Genomic DNA, 20,798 nt, shown 5'->3' on the forward strand with positions numbered 1-20,798 from the left:
TGTCAGTTCAGAGTCCGATGTGGGGCTCAGTTCCACAAACCAGGAGATCATGACCTGAGCCGAAATCAAGAGTTGGACACTTAACCGACTGAGCCACCTAGGTGCCTCTATTGTCTAAATTTTTTATAATTTTTTAATGTTTATTTATTTTTGAGAGAGAGAGAGAGTGTGTGGACAGGGAAGGAGCAGAGAGAGAGGAAGACACAGAATCTGAAGCAGGCTCCAGGCTCTGATCTGTCAGCACAGAACCCAACGCGGGTCTCAAGCTCACAAACTGCGAAATCAGGACCTGAGCCGAAGTCGGACGCTTAACCGACTGAGTCACCCAGGCGCCCCCCTATTGTCTAATTTTTACACCAAAAGCATATGTTACTTTACAATGAAAAATATAAAGATGCTTTCAGTTTTAAAAAATAAATCCGTGTCTGGGAAAAATGTTTTCCTACTTCTTAACAGAGTTAACAGACTAACAATATTCAACCTACAGTACTTACACATGTTTTATAGATCTATTTGATCAACTATGTAACTTTCCTAATTAAGTTGTGGCAGTATTTGCTTTTGCAGATGACTGACATCTTAAAAGCAAATAATATTTTTGAATAATTGTTATTAAAGAAGTAGTCTATTAGACTTGGAAATCTGAATTCCTTGTTTTGAGGCCTGCACATCACTCAAAGTTTCCAATATTGAATGGTGTAGTTCAGTGGTATTTTGGATCCAGCTCGTATAGGCTTACGGGAACCAATAGTTTAATTTCCTAAATTTCTGCCTGCCAATTGATGTCACACTGGTAACTTGAAATGGGTCATGGTGGGAGTATTCACACCATGAAAATCAGCAAACATTATAAACCAGGGTCTCTCTTTTGTAAATGCAGAGAACTGGCTGTTAACCATGTACCAGCATACCATTTGTCTAGTTCCCAAGACTTTTCTGACATATTTTTGTAAAATTACCTTTCTAAAAAAAGTTTTTATTTAAATTCCAGTTAATTAACATGCAGTGTAATATTAGTTTCAGGTGTACAATACAGTGATTCAACACTTCCATGCATCACCCAGAGATCATCACAAGGGCCCTCCTTAATCCCCATCACCTATTTCACCCATCCCCCACCCACCTCCCCTCTGGTAACCATCAGTGTGTTCTCTATAGTTAAGAGTCTGTTTCTTGTTTGTCTCTCTCTTTTTTTCCCTCCGCTCATTTGTTTTGTTTCTTAAATTCCACATAATTAAGAATTTTGTCTGACAAAAACAAAAAGTGAATTGAACACACTCCTTTTAAAAAAGGTTTGGAGCACTAGAGTTAGTTTCTACAAAGAGAATGAAGAACACTCTTTGTTTTCAAACAGACACACATTTTCTCCAAAATATACACCAAACTCCTTCTTAGTAAGATTTATTACAAATAATTGTGCTTTCTTACATTAATGCCATTACTATTTTCCATCAAATAGTTCAATCACAGATTGTTTAATCCTTCTAACAAACATACTTATGAAATCCTGTAAAGTAAGATTTCTGTTGCTCTGACAAGGAAACTTTCCCTAGAGTTTAAATTTTTTTTTTTTTAACATTTATTTATTTTTGAGACAGAGAGAGACAGAGCATGAACGGGGAAGGGTCAGAGAGAGAGGGAGACACAGAATCTGAAACGAACTTTCCCTAGAGTTTAAAGAGTATGCGAAGATAGCAGGGAATTATCCCCACTATATCTGATACCAGAACAAAACAATTTGATTAATTGTGCATGTTCTGCTTTTATAAGTTTTGATTTAGATTTTTTTTGACCATTCATTGGTTTTGTTGATTTTATATAACATATTCCTAGAAGTGACAGTGCTTACATTAAATATCTCAGAAATACTGCACACCAGTGAACAACTTTGATTATTCACAGTTGCAAAATGACAGAGTCAGAATATAATAAATAAGATATATCCATATTTATTCTCTTTGTATATAAAAAAGTCATTGAAATGTGCAATAAAACTCAGCTAAGAGATCACTTACAAACTAACATTTATGGCTGGGTTTTCCATAATGTCATAGACATTATGGAAAGATGAATAACTAAAGCAAATGAGAAATACCTGAATATGTAATTTGTTCCAATAATGAAGGCAACCTAATAGACAATACTTAGGGTCAAATAGAGAAGTAGAAGAATGGCATATACAAGACAAATTGGTAAAGCTGCACGTCACCAGAATAGATTGTTATTTCACTAAATTGTTTTAAACATGGTAAAGGTACAGCCTTGGCAATGTGTATTTTAAGTTCTGGAAGTAAGGTTTCAGAGTGTAGGCTCAGCCAAGCGCTATAAATACATTAAAAAATTAAAAATTAGGGGCGCCTAGGTGGCTTGGTCGGTTAAGCGTCCGACTTCAGCTCAGGTCATGATCTCACGGTCCGTGAGTTCGAGCCCCGCGTCGGGCTCTGTGCTGACAGCTCAGAGCCTGGAGCCTGTTTCAGATTCTGTGTCTCCCTCTCTCTCTGCCCCTCCCCTGTTCATGCTCTGTCTCTCTCTGTCTCAAAAATAAATAAACGTTAAAAAAAATTTAAAAAAAAATTAAAAATTAATTAATTTTAAGCTCATTGTAAGACAAAGTGTCATGAATACAGACAATAAACATTGCAAACCTGAAAACATTATCTTAATATTTCACTATACAAATGAACAGGCAAAGTATAATAAATATCAATCGACATCCATTAAGTCATGAGCATTTGCATTAAAATGGATGTTAAAATATACCTTTAGCTTATGCTCTTTTCTGTTGATGATGACAGCTGTAATCTGTTGGTCCATAAAAATTAGAATAGTACAGAGCAAAGCTGGAATGATAGCAGCTATTACTGTCCACCATGGATTTGGACCTAAAGGTGTAACAAACCAGCCACGATCATCTCTGGTAGGCTACAGGAAACAAAAGAATGTATATAGTTAGTTACTGGATTAATGAATACCTAATCAAATTAAGTCTTACAGATGCTACCAGGAAAGCACCAATTATACACCGATATGCTGTGTGAGCTACATTTAATAATAATAGGAATATCCACAAAGCATTTATAAGGTACAAGGCACTAGTCTAAGTGCTTTAAATATTTTAACTCTTTTTTTGTTCAAAACATTCTAAAGAAGATACAGATAATAAAATTGAGGGATAGAAGGGCCTAGTAAGTTGTCCAAGATCCCAAAGGTAGTAAGTGGTGGAGACAGAATTTAAACTCTGACTGGCTCAAAAATCTATGTTCTTAATCAACACCTATAGTAAATAAAATAATGTTAATATTTATAATTTGCAGTTGACAATTTTATTTACATTTATAAATAGCACATTGACAAATGTGTATAATTCTTACATGTGTGCACAGACAAACCATTATGTGAAAATAGCATAAAGACGCTTGGTCCTTTCCGGAGTTCAGGGAATGCTTCTGAACATTGCTGGTGCCTGAGATGAGTCCCAAAGGAATTCATTTTGACAATTCTTTGAGGACCTCCCCATCCCTGTCTGACAGGTGAGAAAACTGAGGCTCACAGAGGTTAAGTAACTGGCCCAAGAATTGCTTACTTATTAACATGGTCAGAATTCCAGTCCAGACCTAATTTTATCTCTTTCCCAAGGCCTATCCACCGCTCAATTTTGCATCAAAGTAACGCATTTTTCCCTTAGTTTCAAAATGTGTTCTTATCTTTCAGGAGTGTTGCATATAGATATTCCTACTAGAATAATTGACAGAAAAAATTTTCAATTAGCCTCTAGATAACACTTCTTTTTTTTTTCTTTTTAATATTAAACCAAAATTTTTACTCATGCAGTGGGCATTTTATTGAATGCTCTATTACCCTCTATTCCTTATATTTTCATGAAAATCTCAAGTACTAGGGTTACAGCTATCATCTAAATGAACATGCAGAGATGGAGACATAGATAGTAAATTCTATGATAACTTCACCTTGAAAACACTTGGTACTTGTAGTTTTGGAGATGGAATCCCAATGGCATAGTCAATTAAAACCATACACAGAATTGTAAGAAAGACAGCAAAGTCACTCACTATGGATCGAACCTAAAAATGATGAAAACACTTGTCACTTAAAGAACTATAAATAGTAAGGAATACTCAAGTACACTATTCAGAATCACAATTTATAAACACTTTATGACATAATATCACAATATTATATTTGATGCATATTATAATATTACAATTAGCTCTGTCAGAGCCTGAGTATATATTTATGTATTCTGTCATTAAGATGGATATGCACTCAACCTTTCTAGAATCAGGCATTCTGTAATAGCTACATGGTGATTGTGCTGTTTTCAGAATTTATTTAAATCTAGGTTTATTAAGTGCATCAATATTTAATACACAGAATAAGATTGCATGGCCAGCATAAGGGTGAATTTTAGGATTCTTTCTCCCGAGGGTACCATTTTAATATCATAATCTAAAGCACAATAAAAGAATCTATTTATATTGAAGAAGCAGAATATTTTAGTTAGTTTATCTGCGTTGTTAAGTATGGAAGCAGGGAATGTGTACAACAGAGCGGAAAAAATTTAAAGTTATTCTGTATAAGCTAGTTCTTTTTCCTTTTTTAAAAAAAATTAATTCCAGTGTAGTTAACATACAGTGTTATAGTCATTTCAGGTGTGCAATACAGTGATTCAACAATTCCACACATCACCCAGTCCTCATCAAGATAAGTGTATACCAGTTTTTAAAGCCATTTTCCATTTATTTAAAAAAATTTTTTTGAAGTTTATTTATTTTTCAGAGACAGAGAGGGACAAGGCGTGAATGGTGAGGGGCAGAGAAAGGAGACACAGAATCTGAAGCAGGCTCCAGGCAAGGAGCTGTCAGCATACAGCCCGACACAGGGCTCGAACCATAGACACGGAGATCATGAACTCAGTCGAAGTTGGCTGCTTAAGCGACTGAGCTACCCAGAGGCCTCAAGCCATTTCTCATTTATAAAGCCACCGTGGATTAATTAAATTGAGCTCTGGGGAGGGGAAAGGAATTAATCTTCCACCTTAGGGAAAGAAGAGGTGACAAAAACAGAAGTTTTACCTGGAAGAAACAGTTCTTAAAACATTTTCCTAGAGTGGAATTTTGATCATAATCTTTAGCTCATCCCTAAAAAGCTTGTTTTCTTGTTTCTTTTCTTTTTTTTTCTTTTTTTTTTTCTTTTTGGCTGAGTCAGACATTATAGGTGTTACTTTGCAGTGTTAAATATTGAACTAAGCTGTTTCTCTGTTTACTTTCCTCTCCAAATATGCAGATGCAAACGTGGTGGGTTAGGGGGAGGGACTGACACTTTAAAAATGAAAAAGAGAATAGTGTTCCAATGAGTCTTGCAGGGGCTTTCCCAATTAGAGAATGTAACAGTGGCTCCTATGAGGTATCTGTCAGGCTGGAATAGTTCCCACTGTTCACTGGGCAAGAAAGTGACAATCAGTAATGCAGTGTGTGCTTTTGATTTCCAAAAGCGTAAGTGGGAAAGTGGGAGTTTATCTTTGGGATCTGAAGTTAGAATAAAAGCCCAGAGGGAACATGCAGTCCCAGTACCTGGATCACAAAGGATCCTAGCACCTCTCTCATCGCACCTGACTCCTAACCTGGCAAGCTCCTTCACATTAAAAAAAAAAAAAAAAAAAAAAAGCTTTTTAGTGGCTCCTTTTAGGACAGCAATTGCTATTTCTTTTGTCTTAAAACCCATATGACTATAACATACTTCGTGTTGATCAGGAAAATTGTAGTTGAAGTACCTTGGTTGGAAAATAGCGGCTGGTCTTGAACTGCTTCAGGGTGGCTGACAGAGTAACTGTGGAAAAGAACAGGATCACTGACCAAAACAGAACATCTGGGACATATGGGTGATCATGGCCACAGGCTCGTCCAACATATTCTCCATGCAACGATTTGCATTCCTGCCAGAGGAAGTAAAACAAATGGAGCAAATAAGGGGAAAAAAGGACACATTTCTTTCAGAAAACTAACATCTTAAGATCAATCTCAATGACTGAACAGAGTAAGCTTCATGAATTCTATTTGAATAGGTAGTGAGCAATTTTAGAGATTTAGATTATGTTAAAACTGAACACGAACCACTTACAACATTTTTTTGCTTTTTAAAAATTAAATTTAAATCTACAAAACTAATTGACTACCAATCAATGTATATTTAACCCAATCTCCACGAAGTTCCTAACACTAGATTTATTGAAAGTATGACAGGCTTGATGAGTGGTAACTAGGGTGAACACCATGCCAAACCATTTAAATATATGATCTTAATTGATTTCTACATCCACTCTATAAAATAGGGAGATGTCATTATTTCTATTTATGTCTGAGGAATCTGAGACATAGAGAAATTAAGTAATTTGCCATGGCCTCACTGCTGCTGGGTAGCAGAGCTTTGAGACAAACATGGTGCCTGTGGTGGGAATATTATTGCACAGTAAAGAAGAACAGTGGTTTTGTAGAATTATCTAGTCCAAAAGCTACCAAGAAAAACGAGAAAGGCAACAAGAAAACTATGATATATTGCTACTTAAAATAAAATTGGGAGTCAAAGATGGAGCTCAAAATTAGGTTACAGAACAAAAGAGAAAGAGTTACTATGTGAGTAAGGCAAAGTTCATATTTATTATGACTTGTCCTTGATCTAATATTGTTTTTTTTCCTGGTATGTATTTTTATAAGCCCCTGAAGGATCATTCTAATTACTACCTTAGCCAGGAGGTGGCAGCAAAGTCAAAAAAATTTCTTTTCTCCAAGAAAAACAGCATTTTGAACATTAATAATTTGAATTGAAATAAAAAATTATTTTAAACTCATTTTGATTTCTCTTATATTAAAGATCCTATTACTGAAGAATTTTTTTTTCCAACACAGAGAAAATAGTGCTTTACGTGATCCAGTGACCTTATTAGTACTTGAGATATTCTGGACCTACACAGAAATTGAATTGCACCAGGGTACAGAAAGATCTTAGAGAAAAATATGGACTGAGGACTGATCAGCAGCAGACTCTGCCCAGTCCAGAGTCTGGATTCCTTGTATAGCAGAAAATGAATACCTTTAAAAGATTTTGGAATAGGTCACAGATAATCACATTATCCAAAAACAAACCAACAGCCAATAAAATCTATTTGGGACAGCTACCCCTAAGGCTAGAATTCTTGAGAAATATTGTTAGCTTACCTTATAATTATTTTTTAAAAAATTGTGTCCCCTTTTCTAATTTAGCTGCAAATATCTTCCTTGCTAGCCAAAGTTGAAATTCTAATTATCCATATTAAGCTAATACAGAGCACAATAATTTGGATAATTAAAAGACCAAAGAAACCACAACCTCCCAGCCTTACTTATGGTTTTAATTTTCCTTCTGTCAAAACTCTTAAAAAATATACAAAGTACCAAAAGTGAATCATTGCATTTTTAGTCTCTTCTCTTGCTCCTCTCCAGAGATGCTGGTAGAGCAATTATTAAGCAAAGTCATGATTACACAGAATGGCTAAATACAAACAGGAGCTAGGAGATGAGTTGCAAACACATCATCTATAGATTTGTGCCCATCTTCAGTCTTTTGTGCCAATATAAAAGTCTTCTAAATATTCCTTGGACTTGGCTGGGTCTTCTTCTCAACTCTTAAGAACATAGATGCCATTTAAAGGAGCATTCAGTGCTCATATAATCTATAATAAATTGCCAATAGCTTGCCTTGTTACTTTAATTCAAAGCCAATTTGAAAAGGGTGGGGTTTTTTTCTTCCTTTGTAGAGGGTAGTATGCTATTTAAAAATAAAAATCGTGACCTACAAATTTCTACATTAATTTTCTGGTTTATACTAACTATACCCCAAACACAAACACACACACACACGAACCACTTATTTTATTAATAAGAAATTAAAGTTGACATTATCATCTTCCTCCTTATACACATACAAGCGAAATATGTAATTCTAGCACTGAGACAATTCTTAGCCAATTTTTAGTCAATTGCTCATGAATATTTTTTTTAATATATGAAATTTATTGTCAAATTGGTTTCCATACAACACCCAGTGCTCATCCCAAAAGGTGCCCTCCTCAATACCCATCACCCACCCTCCCCTCCCTCCCACCCCCCATCAACCCTCAGTTTGTTCTCAGTTTTTAACAGTCTCTTATGCTTTGGCTCTCTCCCACTCTAACCTCTTTTTTTTTTTTTTTTTTGCTTCCCCCCCCCCCATGGGTTTCTGTTAAGTTTCTCAGGATCCACATAAGAGTGAAACCATATGGTATCTGTCTTTCTCTGTATGGCTTATTGCTCGTGAATATTTTAAACCTTGCCTAGGAATGACTGATTTTCAGATACTGTTAATACATATGTATATTATCATATATATATATATATATATATATATATATATATATATATATAACCTACGTATCCTAACTTGCCATAAAAGACCTGAGTTAAACATTATACATGAGAGCCAAAATATGAAAATAACCTATATGTCTGTTGATGGATAAATGGATGGAGAAAATGTGGTATAAATATACAGTGGAATATCATTCACCCTTAAAAAAGAAGGAAATCCTGTCATTTGCAAACAACATGGATGAACCTGAAGGAGACTATGCTAAGTGAAATAAGCCAGACATGGAATGACAAATACTTTATGACTTCGCTTATATATGGAATCTAAAAAGTCAACCTCATAGAAGCAAAGAGTAGAGTGGTGATTACCAAGGACTATGGGGGATGAAGAAAGGAAAATAGGGAAATATTGGTCAGAGGGTCTAAAGCTTCAGTTGTGTGGGATGAATAAATTCTGAAAATCTAATATATAACATGGTGAATATGATTAATAATACTGTATCATATAGTTCAAAATTGCTAGGAGAGTAGACCTTAATAATTCTCACCAAAGGGAAATAAAAAGGAAAAGAAAGGAAAAGAAAAAAAAAAGAAAAAGGAAAAGAAAAGAAAAGGAAAGAAAAGAAAAGAAAAGAAAAAAGGTAACTATGTCAGGAGACAAGTATGTTAACCAGCTTAATTGTGGTCATCCTTTCACAATGTATACGTATATGAACACATCATGTTGTACATTTCAAATAGATACAATTTTTATTTGTCAAACATACCTCAATAAAGCTGAAAAACAAAATGAACCAAAATAAAACACTTGCATTAAGTAGTAAATTTGTGACATGGAACTACTTTTCAAAACAATCATTGAGGGGCGCCTGGGTGGCTCAGCCAGTTAAGCGTCCGACTTCGGCTCAGGTCATGATCTCAGGGTTTGTGAGTGCGAGCCCTGCCTCAGGCTCTGTGCTGACAGCTCGGAGTCTGGAGCCTGCTTTGGATTCTGTGTGTCCTTCTCTCTCTGCCCCTCCCCCACTTGTGCTCTATCTGTCTATCAAAAATAAATAACTGTAAAAAAAAAATTAAAAAACAATCATTAAATGTTTATTGAATACTTACTATGCATATAGCAGTTTGGGAGAATCAAAGAAAGCTAAAATTCTTCACCCTTGCAGAGTTAGCAAGGCATAAATTACAATTCATGAGATATGTAACAATTCAATAAAAACTTTTCAAATGAATAACGTATAAAGTAAATGTTATATCACTATTTTTATAAAACCAGTTATGATAGCCATTAGCACAGTGTTTTATTAATAAAATGCTTTTGGTGATGCTGGGGATTACACTGAAAAAAAACCCAGCAATTATAATCAAGACAAAAAAATTTAATGGTTTTCATTGACTTAAAAATTACAAGATTCATTGTATAGCATTCCCTTTGGTGATAAAGGCTATTTCTGGTCAAGATTAGCAATTACCCATTGCAAAAACTGCTTTTAACTAATGAAAAATAATATGAAGATTTCTGCCAGAATGTTAACACCTAGTACAGAAAAAAAAAAAAAGTGCAAGATTTGCTTTGATTGCAAAATATTTCTTTACTGTACTCTGCTTGACCCTAAAACTTTTAATATCTAAAATTAACTCATTGCCAGCCAGATCAATTGTGCTATGAGTGTCTTAGAAGGTTATTAAGGATTTTCCATTACATAGAATGAATATTATTATTTAACATTAAATTATTAAGAGAATATATATTACACATAGAGTAAATTATCATGTTAAATAATCTAGAGATTAAATTACTGGGTGTCTGTACTGAAGAGGACACCAAGATGAGTACATAAGGGACGTTTAGATGTAATATCTTTATAGTCTACCAAAGGGAATATAAATGGAAGATACACTGCTGACTAGATCAACCACAATCCCATGTCTAAATTCTAAGTAACTGTAGCATTCTTTCTTGTTCAACATTTCTTTTATTGGTCCATTTAAATGGCTCTCCAAAAGGAAACAGTTTGGTAATGTTATTTTTCTAGGGACAAGTAGATGGAACAGAATTAAATGTTAATTGTAACAGAAAAAAACAAGAATAAGTGAAAGTTTATTCTAGAGAAAATAACTAGTATAAGAAAAAATATAGGTCATAAAATATAGGTCAAGATAGAATTTTAAACTGAGTAAGCAATTTGATTTTCATTCTGAAAGAAAACATTTCATGGGAGAAATTTGCAGAACTCGGCAATAGGTCAAATGTTCCTATAGGTATCATACTTAAGAGTTTTACAATATTTGAAAAACAAAAAAATGATTTCTAGGAGCACCTGGGTGGCTCAGTCAGTTAAGCATCTGACTCTTTCTTTCAGCTTAGGTCATGATCTCATGGTTTGTGAGATTGAGCACCCCCCCCCCCAACCCCCGCTCCCAGTCAGGCTCTACACAGAGCACTCACGGCACAGAACCTGCTTGAAATTCTCTCTCTTCCACTCTCTCTGCCCTTCCCCTGCTCATGTATGCGTGCATGCACACACACTCTCTCTCTCTCTTTCTCAAAATAAATAAATGAACTTAAAAAAAAAAAGATTTCTATGTTCCACTAATGGGCTCACTTGCTAAAATAGGTGTTTCATGCAATGAATTAGTATTCATATAGTATTATAATGATGGTTATGGAATTTGAGCTTATACAGGTTAGTAAAGTGGCAGGAGCTATGGATTGTAATGTTTGTAACTAGAATAATTCAGATTCTATTTAACATTTAGTAAAAGCAGAACACTCAATTTCTCCAGTTATGATTAGATTGAACAGAAGAATGCAAATACAGATGGAAAAAGAGGTGCACAGACATTATAAGAGATTAGGAAGAAATGAGAAATACAGCTATGGGGTGGGGGAGGGGCAGAATCACAAAACAGAGGAAAGACAAAATTTTCCTTTCTTTTAAGTACAGGATTTAACCCTGATAGGGAAAAAATCATTGCCATTCCTTTCCTTGAGTGAGAGATAAGAAGAAAATGTAAGTAAGAAAGCCCTTCCTGAGGAAGGCGCCAGAATTTTGTTAATAGTGATTTTGTTCTTCCTAAGACTTCAATATTTATACTAAAATATTAACAAACATCCCCTCCCCCTCAGCATATTCTGAACAGCTGGAGCAGGATTACAGAGTGAAATAAAAGCATTCTGGGTTCTTTACACAGAAGGCCGACTTACTTCTGCCATATGGTTTCATTTAGGTCAACACCACTCTTATTTAATGTGCCTTCAGTTAATCTGGCCAAATTATGATTGCTCTTAGAGTAACTCAGGCCTACTAACTATTAGTAAAACTTAATAATGAAAGAAAACCCCAGTTTGCTAATGAAAACCTAAAAACGAAATTAAAATTAACACAAAACTATTACTTGTATAATAGTTATGCATTCAAAATAATTTACCTTAGTGGCAATAATTCATTCAAAATGTCAACAAAAGCCCTTACAGTAGTAAGATCCAATATATGATTTATTTTTCAGTGTTTAACTTACCGACACAGTTAGGTTCTCCCAAATTATGTCAGAAGCAGAAATATTGGACTCCCTCCATTCCTTCAATGTATCATTGCTAGGATTATGCGGTTCTACACAGTTACACCTGAAAAGGCAAAATAAGTGTCTTTTGTGAACTAAGTACCTTTTGTCACTGTACTTGAAACAAATGTGTGATGGGTTCTTCTTCTCCAGTTATAACTTTCCTCTATCCGAGAGAATAGTAGTTAGGTCATCCTAAACTCCAAGACAGAAAGCATGATAGATATATTGTTATCTAGACATTAGACTACTCTATAGTACTTCCTCAAATGAGAGAGGTCATTTCCTCTCTGTCCCAGTGACAGGAAATCCCTAAATGTATTGGTTAGAACACAAGGCTTTTGGGGGCTTTTGAAACCAGGAGGCCTCCTAGCCTTTACCATGACAATTTGCCCCTAAATTGTAAGTCATGTGGTAAAAATGATAAATATCCAAATCTATTATTATAAATTACTTATTTTTATTAATATTATATAACCATATCAATTAAAGTTGTAGTTAATTTATATTCTAAAAGTCATTTATAGGGGCGCCTGGGTGGCTCGGTCGGTTAAGCGTCCGACTTCGGCTCAGGTCACGATCTCACGGTCCGTGAGTTCGAGCCCCGCGTCAGGCTATGTGCTGACAGCTCAGAGCCTGGAGCCTGTTTCCGATTCTGTGTCTCCCTCTCTCTCTGCCCCTCCCCTGTTCATGCTCTGTCTCTCTCTGTCTCAAAAATAAATAAACGTTAAAAAAAAAATTTTTTTTTAATAAATAAATAAATAAAAGTCATTTATAGTTTTACTAATTAGGCTGAAGCAAGTACTCTAGGTATCAAAAAATCAATCAGTACATGAAAGCTTTTTTTTTTAAATTTTTTTTTTAATGTTTATTTATTTTTGAGACAGAGAGAGACAGAGCATGAACGGGGGAGGGGCAGAGAGAGAGGGAGACACAGAATCGGAAGCAGGCTCCAGGCTCTGAGCCATCAGCCCAGAGCCTGACGCGGGGCTCAAACTCACGAACGCGAGATCGTGACCTGAGCTGAAGTCGGACGCTCAACCGACTGAGCCACCCAGGCGCCCCACGAAAGCTTTTTTTAATACCTACTATATAGAAGGTAAGATAATGAATGCCAGGTGGGGGATAAGAGAAGAGGGAAAATGCAAGATTTGGGCATAGTACTGTTATTATGTAATAGAAAACAGTTTTTGACTTCACGATTCTTTATAACTTTATAAATAAATCAGAAGAAGACACAAGCAAAAATTACCAACAGATTAATGGTATCAGATGTTAGTTTCAATTTACAAATTGTTTCCAAAAATTCATTCATAAGCTGACTATTTGTCCTTCAGAAAACAGTTTCTTACAGAAGCATTTTACAAAAATGGTGGTTGGACTCCCAGATTAACCCATATATATATATTGCATAACTTAAAAGTTATTTGGACTGCTGTATTAGTGGTATTAATCAAACTGTAGAACCTGACTACCATTACTAACATTATTTCTGTAGAAAATATCTTATATTCTACTTGGTAAATCCCTCTGCCTAATTAGACAATAGTCTCTCTTATGTCTTCTACTTCAGACACTTATTCGTTCACTTATTCTTCAAAGAATATCAGGTGTCTATTTATTATTGCAAGAGACTCTACTTGACACACAAAAAGCATGCTTCCTGCTCTCACTAAGGAAGATTAGAAGATTCCTCAGCTGGGCTCACTTGGGGTTGGACCTCTAAGAGGGTAAAGTGTTCCAGTGAGAAAATTGGTGACAAAGGTTTTAAGGGACTGGGATATAGAAGCATTGGCTACTATGGGCAGCTGCAGTGACCCCCATGGTAGCAGAGGGAGAGCTATAGCAAAAGGGAAACAAAGGAGCCTGAGATGTAGTAGTAGACATACATTAATGCAATTTATTTAAAACTATAGGTTACTAAGTCCCAGGCATAGGCTGGCTGTACATAAAGCTCTATTCTTTGCTGGTTGCATGGCCATGGGAAGACCACTCAAATACTCTAAATCTTGGTTTCCAACTGCAATAAAGTCTTGCTCAGGAGAATCCCAAAGAAAGTCTGGACTAAGAGAAGGGCTCATACTAAGCAAAGAAGTACAGTAAGAGGTAAAGCTGAAGATGTTGAAACTAATTGAGAGTCTGACCATACACTTGATTCCAGATATCCTCCCTCTACAACTATACACTAATACTTCCCTTCTCCAGAAAAGTTCTATTTCCCCCCCCCCAACAAAAAAAGGTTAGAGTTTCCCAGAATCTTTAGTCAAGCTGATTAGTAAGGTCTTCTGCTGTACAAAGCCAGTCCATAAGGAGGAGGAGATATGGCTGTTATTTCAAATGTGCCAATCCCATCACAAAGTAATGAGACACATGAAATAGGCCTAAAGAAAAGAAAAAATGAATCTGTAAAAACTCATCTTAAAGAAATAAAGGAATATGAATTACCTGTCATAGAATTAAAATAACCATGATAAGGACTCTCCATGAACTCAAGAAAACAATGCACAAACAAAATGAGAATATCTGCAAAGAGATAGAAAATACTAAAAAGAACCAAACAGAAATTTTGGAGCTAAAAAATATGATGACTAGACTGAAAAATTATCTAGAGCAATTCAACATTAAGCTCAATCCAGCAGAAGACTCAGTGAACTCAAAGATAAGCCATTTGAAATTTTCTAGTCAGAAAAAAACAGAATGAAAAACAAAATGAAGAAAGCCTAAGAATTATATGAAATACTATTAAGCAGACCAATATATACATTATGGAAGTCCCAGAAGAAAAAGAAAGAGAATAAGGAACAAAAAGCTTACTTAAAGAAAGCTTTCCAAATCTGAAGGGAAACTGACATCCAGATTTAAGAAGCCCATAGAACTTCAATCACAGTGAATTCAAAGAAATCCACACTGAGACACATTATAATTAAACTGTCAAAAGTCAAAGAGATAGAATTCAGAAAGCAGCAAGAGAAAAGCAATTCACGTGTAAGAGAACCTCCATAAGACTTTCAGTGGATTTTTCAGCAAGAACTTTGTAGAAGGGAGTAGGATGATATAGTCAAAGTGCTGAAAGGGAATCTATCAACCAAGAATGCTATGTCTGGCAAAACTGTTCTTCAGAAATGAAGGAGAAATAAAAACGTTCCAGAACTGGGGGCAGGGGAGTGGGATGGGGGAAAGCTGAGGGAGTTCATCACCACTAGACCTACTTTGCAAAAATGCTGAAGGAAATTCTTCAGTGTGAAGCAAACAGACCCTGAAAAGCAACACATAAGTATATGAAAGTATACAGACACAAAAGATTACTGTAATGGAGGTGTGTCAAAAATCGCTTTTTAAACTTTATTTCGAGAGAGACAGTGAGAGAGAGAGGAGGAGGGGTGCAAGGAGAGGGAGAAGGAGAGAGAATCCCAAGCAGGCTCCACATTAAGTGAGGAGCCTAACACAAGTCTTGAACCCACGAGCCATGAGATCATGACCTGAGCCTAAGTCCAACACCCAACTGACTGAGCCACCCATGTGCCCCCCAAATCACTTTTAATCCTGATCTAAAAGTTAAAGAACAAAAGACTAAAAAATCACCTATTTTACCCATCCTCCCATCCACCTCCCCTCTGGTAACCATCAGTGTGTTCTCTATAGTTAAGAATCTGCTTCTTGGTCTCTCTCTCTCTCTCTCTCTCTTGTTTCCCCTTTGCTCATTTGTTTTTTTCTTAAGTTCTCAACACCTCACTTTAAACAATGCATAGCGGGGCGCCTGGGTGGCGCAGTCGGTTAAGCGTCCGACTTCAGCCAGGTCACGATCTCGCAGTCCGTGAGTTCGAGCCCCGCGTCAGGCTCTGGGCTGATGGCTCGGAGCCTGGAGCCTGTTTCTGATTCTGTGTCTCCCTCTCTCTCTGCCCCTCCCCCGTTCATGCTCTGTCTCTCTCTGTCCCAAAAATAAATAAAAAATGTTGAAAAAAAAAAATTTTAAACAATGCATAGCATCCTGACAGAAGAGAAATAAGGAAACAGAAGACTTAAACAACACTATAGACCAAATGAACCTAACAGCATATATAGAATATTTCAGCCAACAGCAGCAGAATACAGTTTTCTCAAGTACATACAAAATATGCTCCAGAACAGATCACATGTTATGTCACAAAGCTACGCCTAACAAATTTAAAAAGACTGAAATCATACTAAATATATTTTCCAACCACAATGTAATAAAACCAGAAAACAGTAAGAGAAAGAAAACCAGAAAATTCACAAATACATGGAAATGAAACAACACACTCTTGAACAATGAATGAATCAAAGAAGATATCAAAAGAAAAGTTAGGAAATATCTTGATACAAATGAAAATGAAAATACAATATAATGAAACTTATGGTATGCAGCAAAAGCAGTATTGAGAAGGAAGTTTATAGCAGTAAATGCCTACATTAAAAATGAGGACAAATCTCAAACAACCTAACTTTACATCACAAGGAACTAGAAAAAGAAGAACAGACTAAGCCTAAAGTTAGCAGAGGAAAGGAAATAATAACAATCAGAGCAGAAATAAATGAAAGGGATTAGAAAAACAATAGAAAAAATCAATGAAACAGAGTTTGTGTTATGAAAAGATCAATGAAAGTGACAGATTTTTAGCTAGACTAAGGCAAAAAATAGAGAAGACTCAAGACTGGAAATGAAGGAGAAGGCATTACAACTGATGGCTCTGAAATTAAAAGCTATTAAGAGATTACTATGAGCAATTATATGTCAACAAATTGGATAACCTAGAAGAAATGGACAAATTCCTAGAAGCAGGCAATCTACCAAAACAGAATCATGGAGAAATAGAAATTTTGAACAGACCTATAACTCGTAAGGAGACTGATTCAGTAATAAAAAATCTCCCAACAAAGAAAAGCCCATGACCAGATGGCTTCACCGGTGAATTCTACCAAACATTTAGAGAAGAAGTGATGTTAATCCTTTTCAAACTCTTTCACAAAGCTGGCAAAGAAGGAGCACTTCTAAGTTCGTTTTATGAGGTCAGCATTACCCTGATACCAATGCCAGGAAAACATTCTATAAGATAAGAAAACTGTAAGGCCATATCTCTGATGTAGATTTAAGCAAAAATCCCCAATAAAATACCAGCAAACCAAATTCAACAGTACATTAAAAGGATCATACATCATGAGCAAGTGAAATTTATCCTTGGATTGCAAGGGTGGTTCAACATAGAGACATTCATCAGTATGATATACCACATTAATAGAATAAAATATAAAAATCATATGATCATCTTATTAAATGCATAAAAGGCACTTGACAAACTCAACATCCTTTCATGATAAAAACACTCGTCAAAGAAGTAATAAATGAATTAAGCAATATTGCAGGATAAAAAGTCAACATAAAAAATTCAGTTGAGTTTCTATAAACTAACAATCCATAAAGAAAATGAAGAAAACAATTGTACTTACAACAGCTTCAAAAAGAATACTTAGGAAAATATGTAACTAAAAGCATGAAGATCTGCACTTAAAACTACAAAACACTGCTGAAAGAAATTAAAGACATGAATGAAATCATGTCTATCTAATCATAAAAATCTATCCATGTATTCATAGATCAGAAGACTTAATGTTGTTCAGATGTCCATATTACCTACTCAGTGATCTACAAATTCAATAAAATCCCTATCAAAATACTAATGGCATTTTTTGAAGAAATATAAAAATATAATCCTAAAATTCAAATGGAACCACAAAGGACCCTGAACAGGTAAAACAATCTTGAGAAAAAAAGAATAAAGTTGGAAGTCTTACACTTCCTCATTTCAAAACACATTACAAAGCTAGAATAATCAAACAGTATGATACTGGCATGAAGACAGATATATAGACCAACAGAACTGAATAGAGACCCTAGAAGTAAATCCTCATTTATGCAGGCAAAAGATCTTCAGTAAGGATGGCAAAACTACAAATGGGGAAAGGATAGTCTCTTCAAAAAATGGTGCTGGGAAAACTGGATATCCACATACAAAAGAATGAAACTGGACCTTTATCATACACTTTATATAAAAACCAATTCAAAATAGAGAAAGACTTAAAAATAAGACCTGAGACTATAAAATTTGTAGAAGAAAACAGGGGGAAAGCTTTATGACTTTGGCATTAGCAATGATTTCTTGAATGTAACACCAAAATCACAGGCAACAAAACCAAAAATATTCAGTGGACTATATCAACCTAAAAAGCTTCTACATAGCAAAGGAAACAACAGAAAGAACAAACTATGGAATGGGAGAAAATGTTTACAAACTGTATTTGATGAGGTGTTAATATCCAAAATATATAAAGAGTTCCTATAACTCAATTGCAATAAAATAACCTGATTAAAAATGGGCAAAAGACTTGAATAGACATTTCTTCAAAGAAAACCTATGAATGGCCAACAGCTACATAAAAAAAAATATTCAACATCACTAATCATCAGGGAAATGCAAATCAAAACTACAATGAAGTATCACCTCACACCTGTTAGGATGACCATGATAAACAAAATCAACAAAACAAGAGGGAAGAACAGGTGTTGGTGGGGAAATTGGAACCCTTGTGCACTGCTGTCAGGAATGTAAATTGTGCAGCCACTACAGAAAATAGTATGTAGGTTCCTCAAAAAATTAAAAATAGAACTACCATATAATCCAGCAACCCCATTTCTGAGTATTTATACAAAAGCGTTGAGGCCAGGATCAGGATAATGAAGATATATTTGCATTCCCATATTCATTGCAGCATTGTTCATAATAGAGGTAGAAATAATCTAAATGTCCATCTACAGATGAATAGATACATAAAATGTGGTATACACACATAATGGAATATTATTCAGCCATTGAAAAAAGAAGGAAATCCTGTCATATGCTACAACATGGATAAACACTGAAAAAAATGTGCTAAGTGGCTTATTAGCCAGTCAGAGTAGAACAAATACCTCATGATTCCAGTTATTTGAGGTACCTAAAGTAGTGAAACTTATAGAAACAAAGTAGAATAGTGGTTTTTAGGGGTGGAGGAGGGGAAAATGGGGAATTGTTCAATGGATACAGAGTTTTAGTCAAGTAATATGAAAATGTTTAGAGATCTGCTATGTAACATCTGCTGTACTGTATACTTAAAATTTTAATAAAGAGCCAATAGAATTACTGAATTCTTGGAAAAGATTGAAGACATTGAAGCACAGAAGGCAGGAGAAAAAGAAGGCAGTCAGCAATTCCAAGAAAGATACAAGGTTTTACAAGAAAAGCATATTCCAAAGAGGAAGAAACTAAAACATGGAATGATTTTGAGCAGCTCATGAAATGTTAAAAAGGAGAATTCATTTGACCACGATGTTAAGAACATTGCTGGTTTTGATTCTTCACTATACTGTATATTTATTGTTTTTGTGGTTGTTGTAGGGCTTGCCACATACATCCAGCTATTGGGCTCCATTAATTGCTGGCTAATTGCTGTATTGTTTTGACAATAACCTTGGCATAAATTGCCCTGGTGATCTGATCCTATTAAATTGTAGCTCCTCTGCCGTTGAGGTCATTGTTTGAAGTTTTTCTGATCCTGGAAGGGCTCTTCTTAACTGTCTCATCCCCTGGTTCTCTCTGGTACACTAGCTAGCCTATTGTTCAGTCTGTATCTCTCATACAGCTACCTACCACGTCTTAACTGCTTTCCACCAAAACTTCTATTATTTTTGAGAGCATGTTTAGGCTCCGCTTCAAAGAAAACCAATCTCTTTGGAGAGAATTTTGGGGCTCCCCTTGGGTAAAATCTCTGAGATTTGACTCCAGAGCTGGATGCAAGGACAACGGTATGCTTTTTAATGACTGGTTCCTTTGCTTTAGGAACAGGGAGCTAGGCAGGGGCAGCAGTCAGAGTCTATGTCTGAGGTAGAACCTCCACCCTTTGGGTGGGGTCTGGGTGAATGAAAGGAGTCCTAAACTCCTAGATGCACAGACTTAGCATTTAGCTTCCATAACACATGCAGAAGTGGGGGTGGAATAATAAATTCTGGCAACGTATTCTTCTTGAGAAGATACCACTGTCCTCCTCTGGGAGCTAGGAGGAGAAGGAACCCTATGTTCTTGGCTAAACTTGCCTAGAGTGAAGCCTCTGTCATACTGAGCCAGGATCAGAGAAAGGAGAAATGAGGTTGTGTCTCAGTGCTGAAGACTTGATGTTCTTACCAAGATTTAATAGATTTTCTTTAATTCATGTTTCTTTATTGGGGTGCCTGTGTATCTCAGGTGGTTAAGTGACTTCGGTCCAGATTGTGATCTCATGGTTTGTGGTTTCAAGCCCCATGTCAGGCTCTGTGCTGACAGTTCAGAGCCTAGAGCCTGCTTCAGACTCTGTGTCTCACTCTCTCTCTGTCCCTCCCCGACTCGCACTCTGTCTTTGTCTCTCTAAAAATGAATAGGGGGCTCCTGGGTGGCTCAGTTGGTTAAGCCACTGACTTCAGCTGAGCTCATGAACTCAGTTTGTGAGTTCGAGCCCCACATCAGGCTTTGTGCTGACAGCTCAGAGCCTGGAGCTTACTTCAGATTCTGTGTCTCCCTCTCTCTCTGCCCCTCGCCTGCTCATGCTCTATGTATCTCTGTCTCTCAATAATAAAGAAAAAATTTTTAAAAAATGAATAAATATTTAAAAATAAATAAATGTTTCTTTATTTGCTGTATGCTCTTAAGACAATTTCCACAGACTTTCCATTATTTTTTTAATTTTATTTTAGAGAGACAGAGAGGGCACACAAGGGGGGAGAGGAGCAGAGGGAGAGAGAGGGCTCAGCAT

At 35.8% G+C, this 20,798-nt stretch overlaps 1 protein-coding gene across 7 annotated transcripts in view; it reads right to left on the reverse strand.

Moving 5' to 3' along the window:
- SLC4A10 (solute carrier family 4 member 10) overlaps positions 1–20,798 on the reverse strand; it is a 298,500-nt gene that overhangs the window by 36,044 nt on the left and 241,658 nt on the right. For all 7 annotated transcript variants that reach the window (XM_058715152.1, XM_058715153.1, XM_058715157.1 and 4 more), the window contains 4 exons: positions 11,919–12,024; positions 5,792–5,953; positions 3,969–4,082; positions 2,761–2,922 (listed from right to left, as the gene is read on the reverse strand). In XM_058715152.1, coding sequence (XP_058571135.1) covers positions 2,761–2,922; positions 3,969–4,082; positions 5,792–5,953; positions 11,919–12,024 — 544 coding nt within the window. The remainder of the gene's footprint in view (positions 1–2,760; positions 2,923–3,968; positions 4,083–5,791; positions 5,954–11,918; positions 12,025–20,798) is intronic.

The sequence above is a fragment of the Neofelis nebulosa genome, chromosome 2 (assembly GCF_028018385.1).
Source record: "Neofelis nebulosa isolate mNeoNeb1 chromosome 2, mNeoNeb1.pri, whole genome shotgun sequence".
NCBI classification, from domain to species: Eukaryota; Metazoa; Chordata; class Mammalia; order Carnivora; family Felidae; genus Neofelis; species Neofelis nebulosa.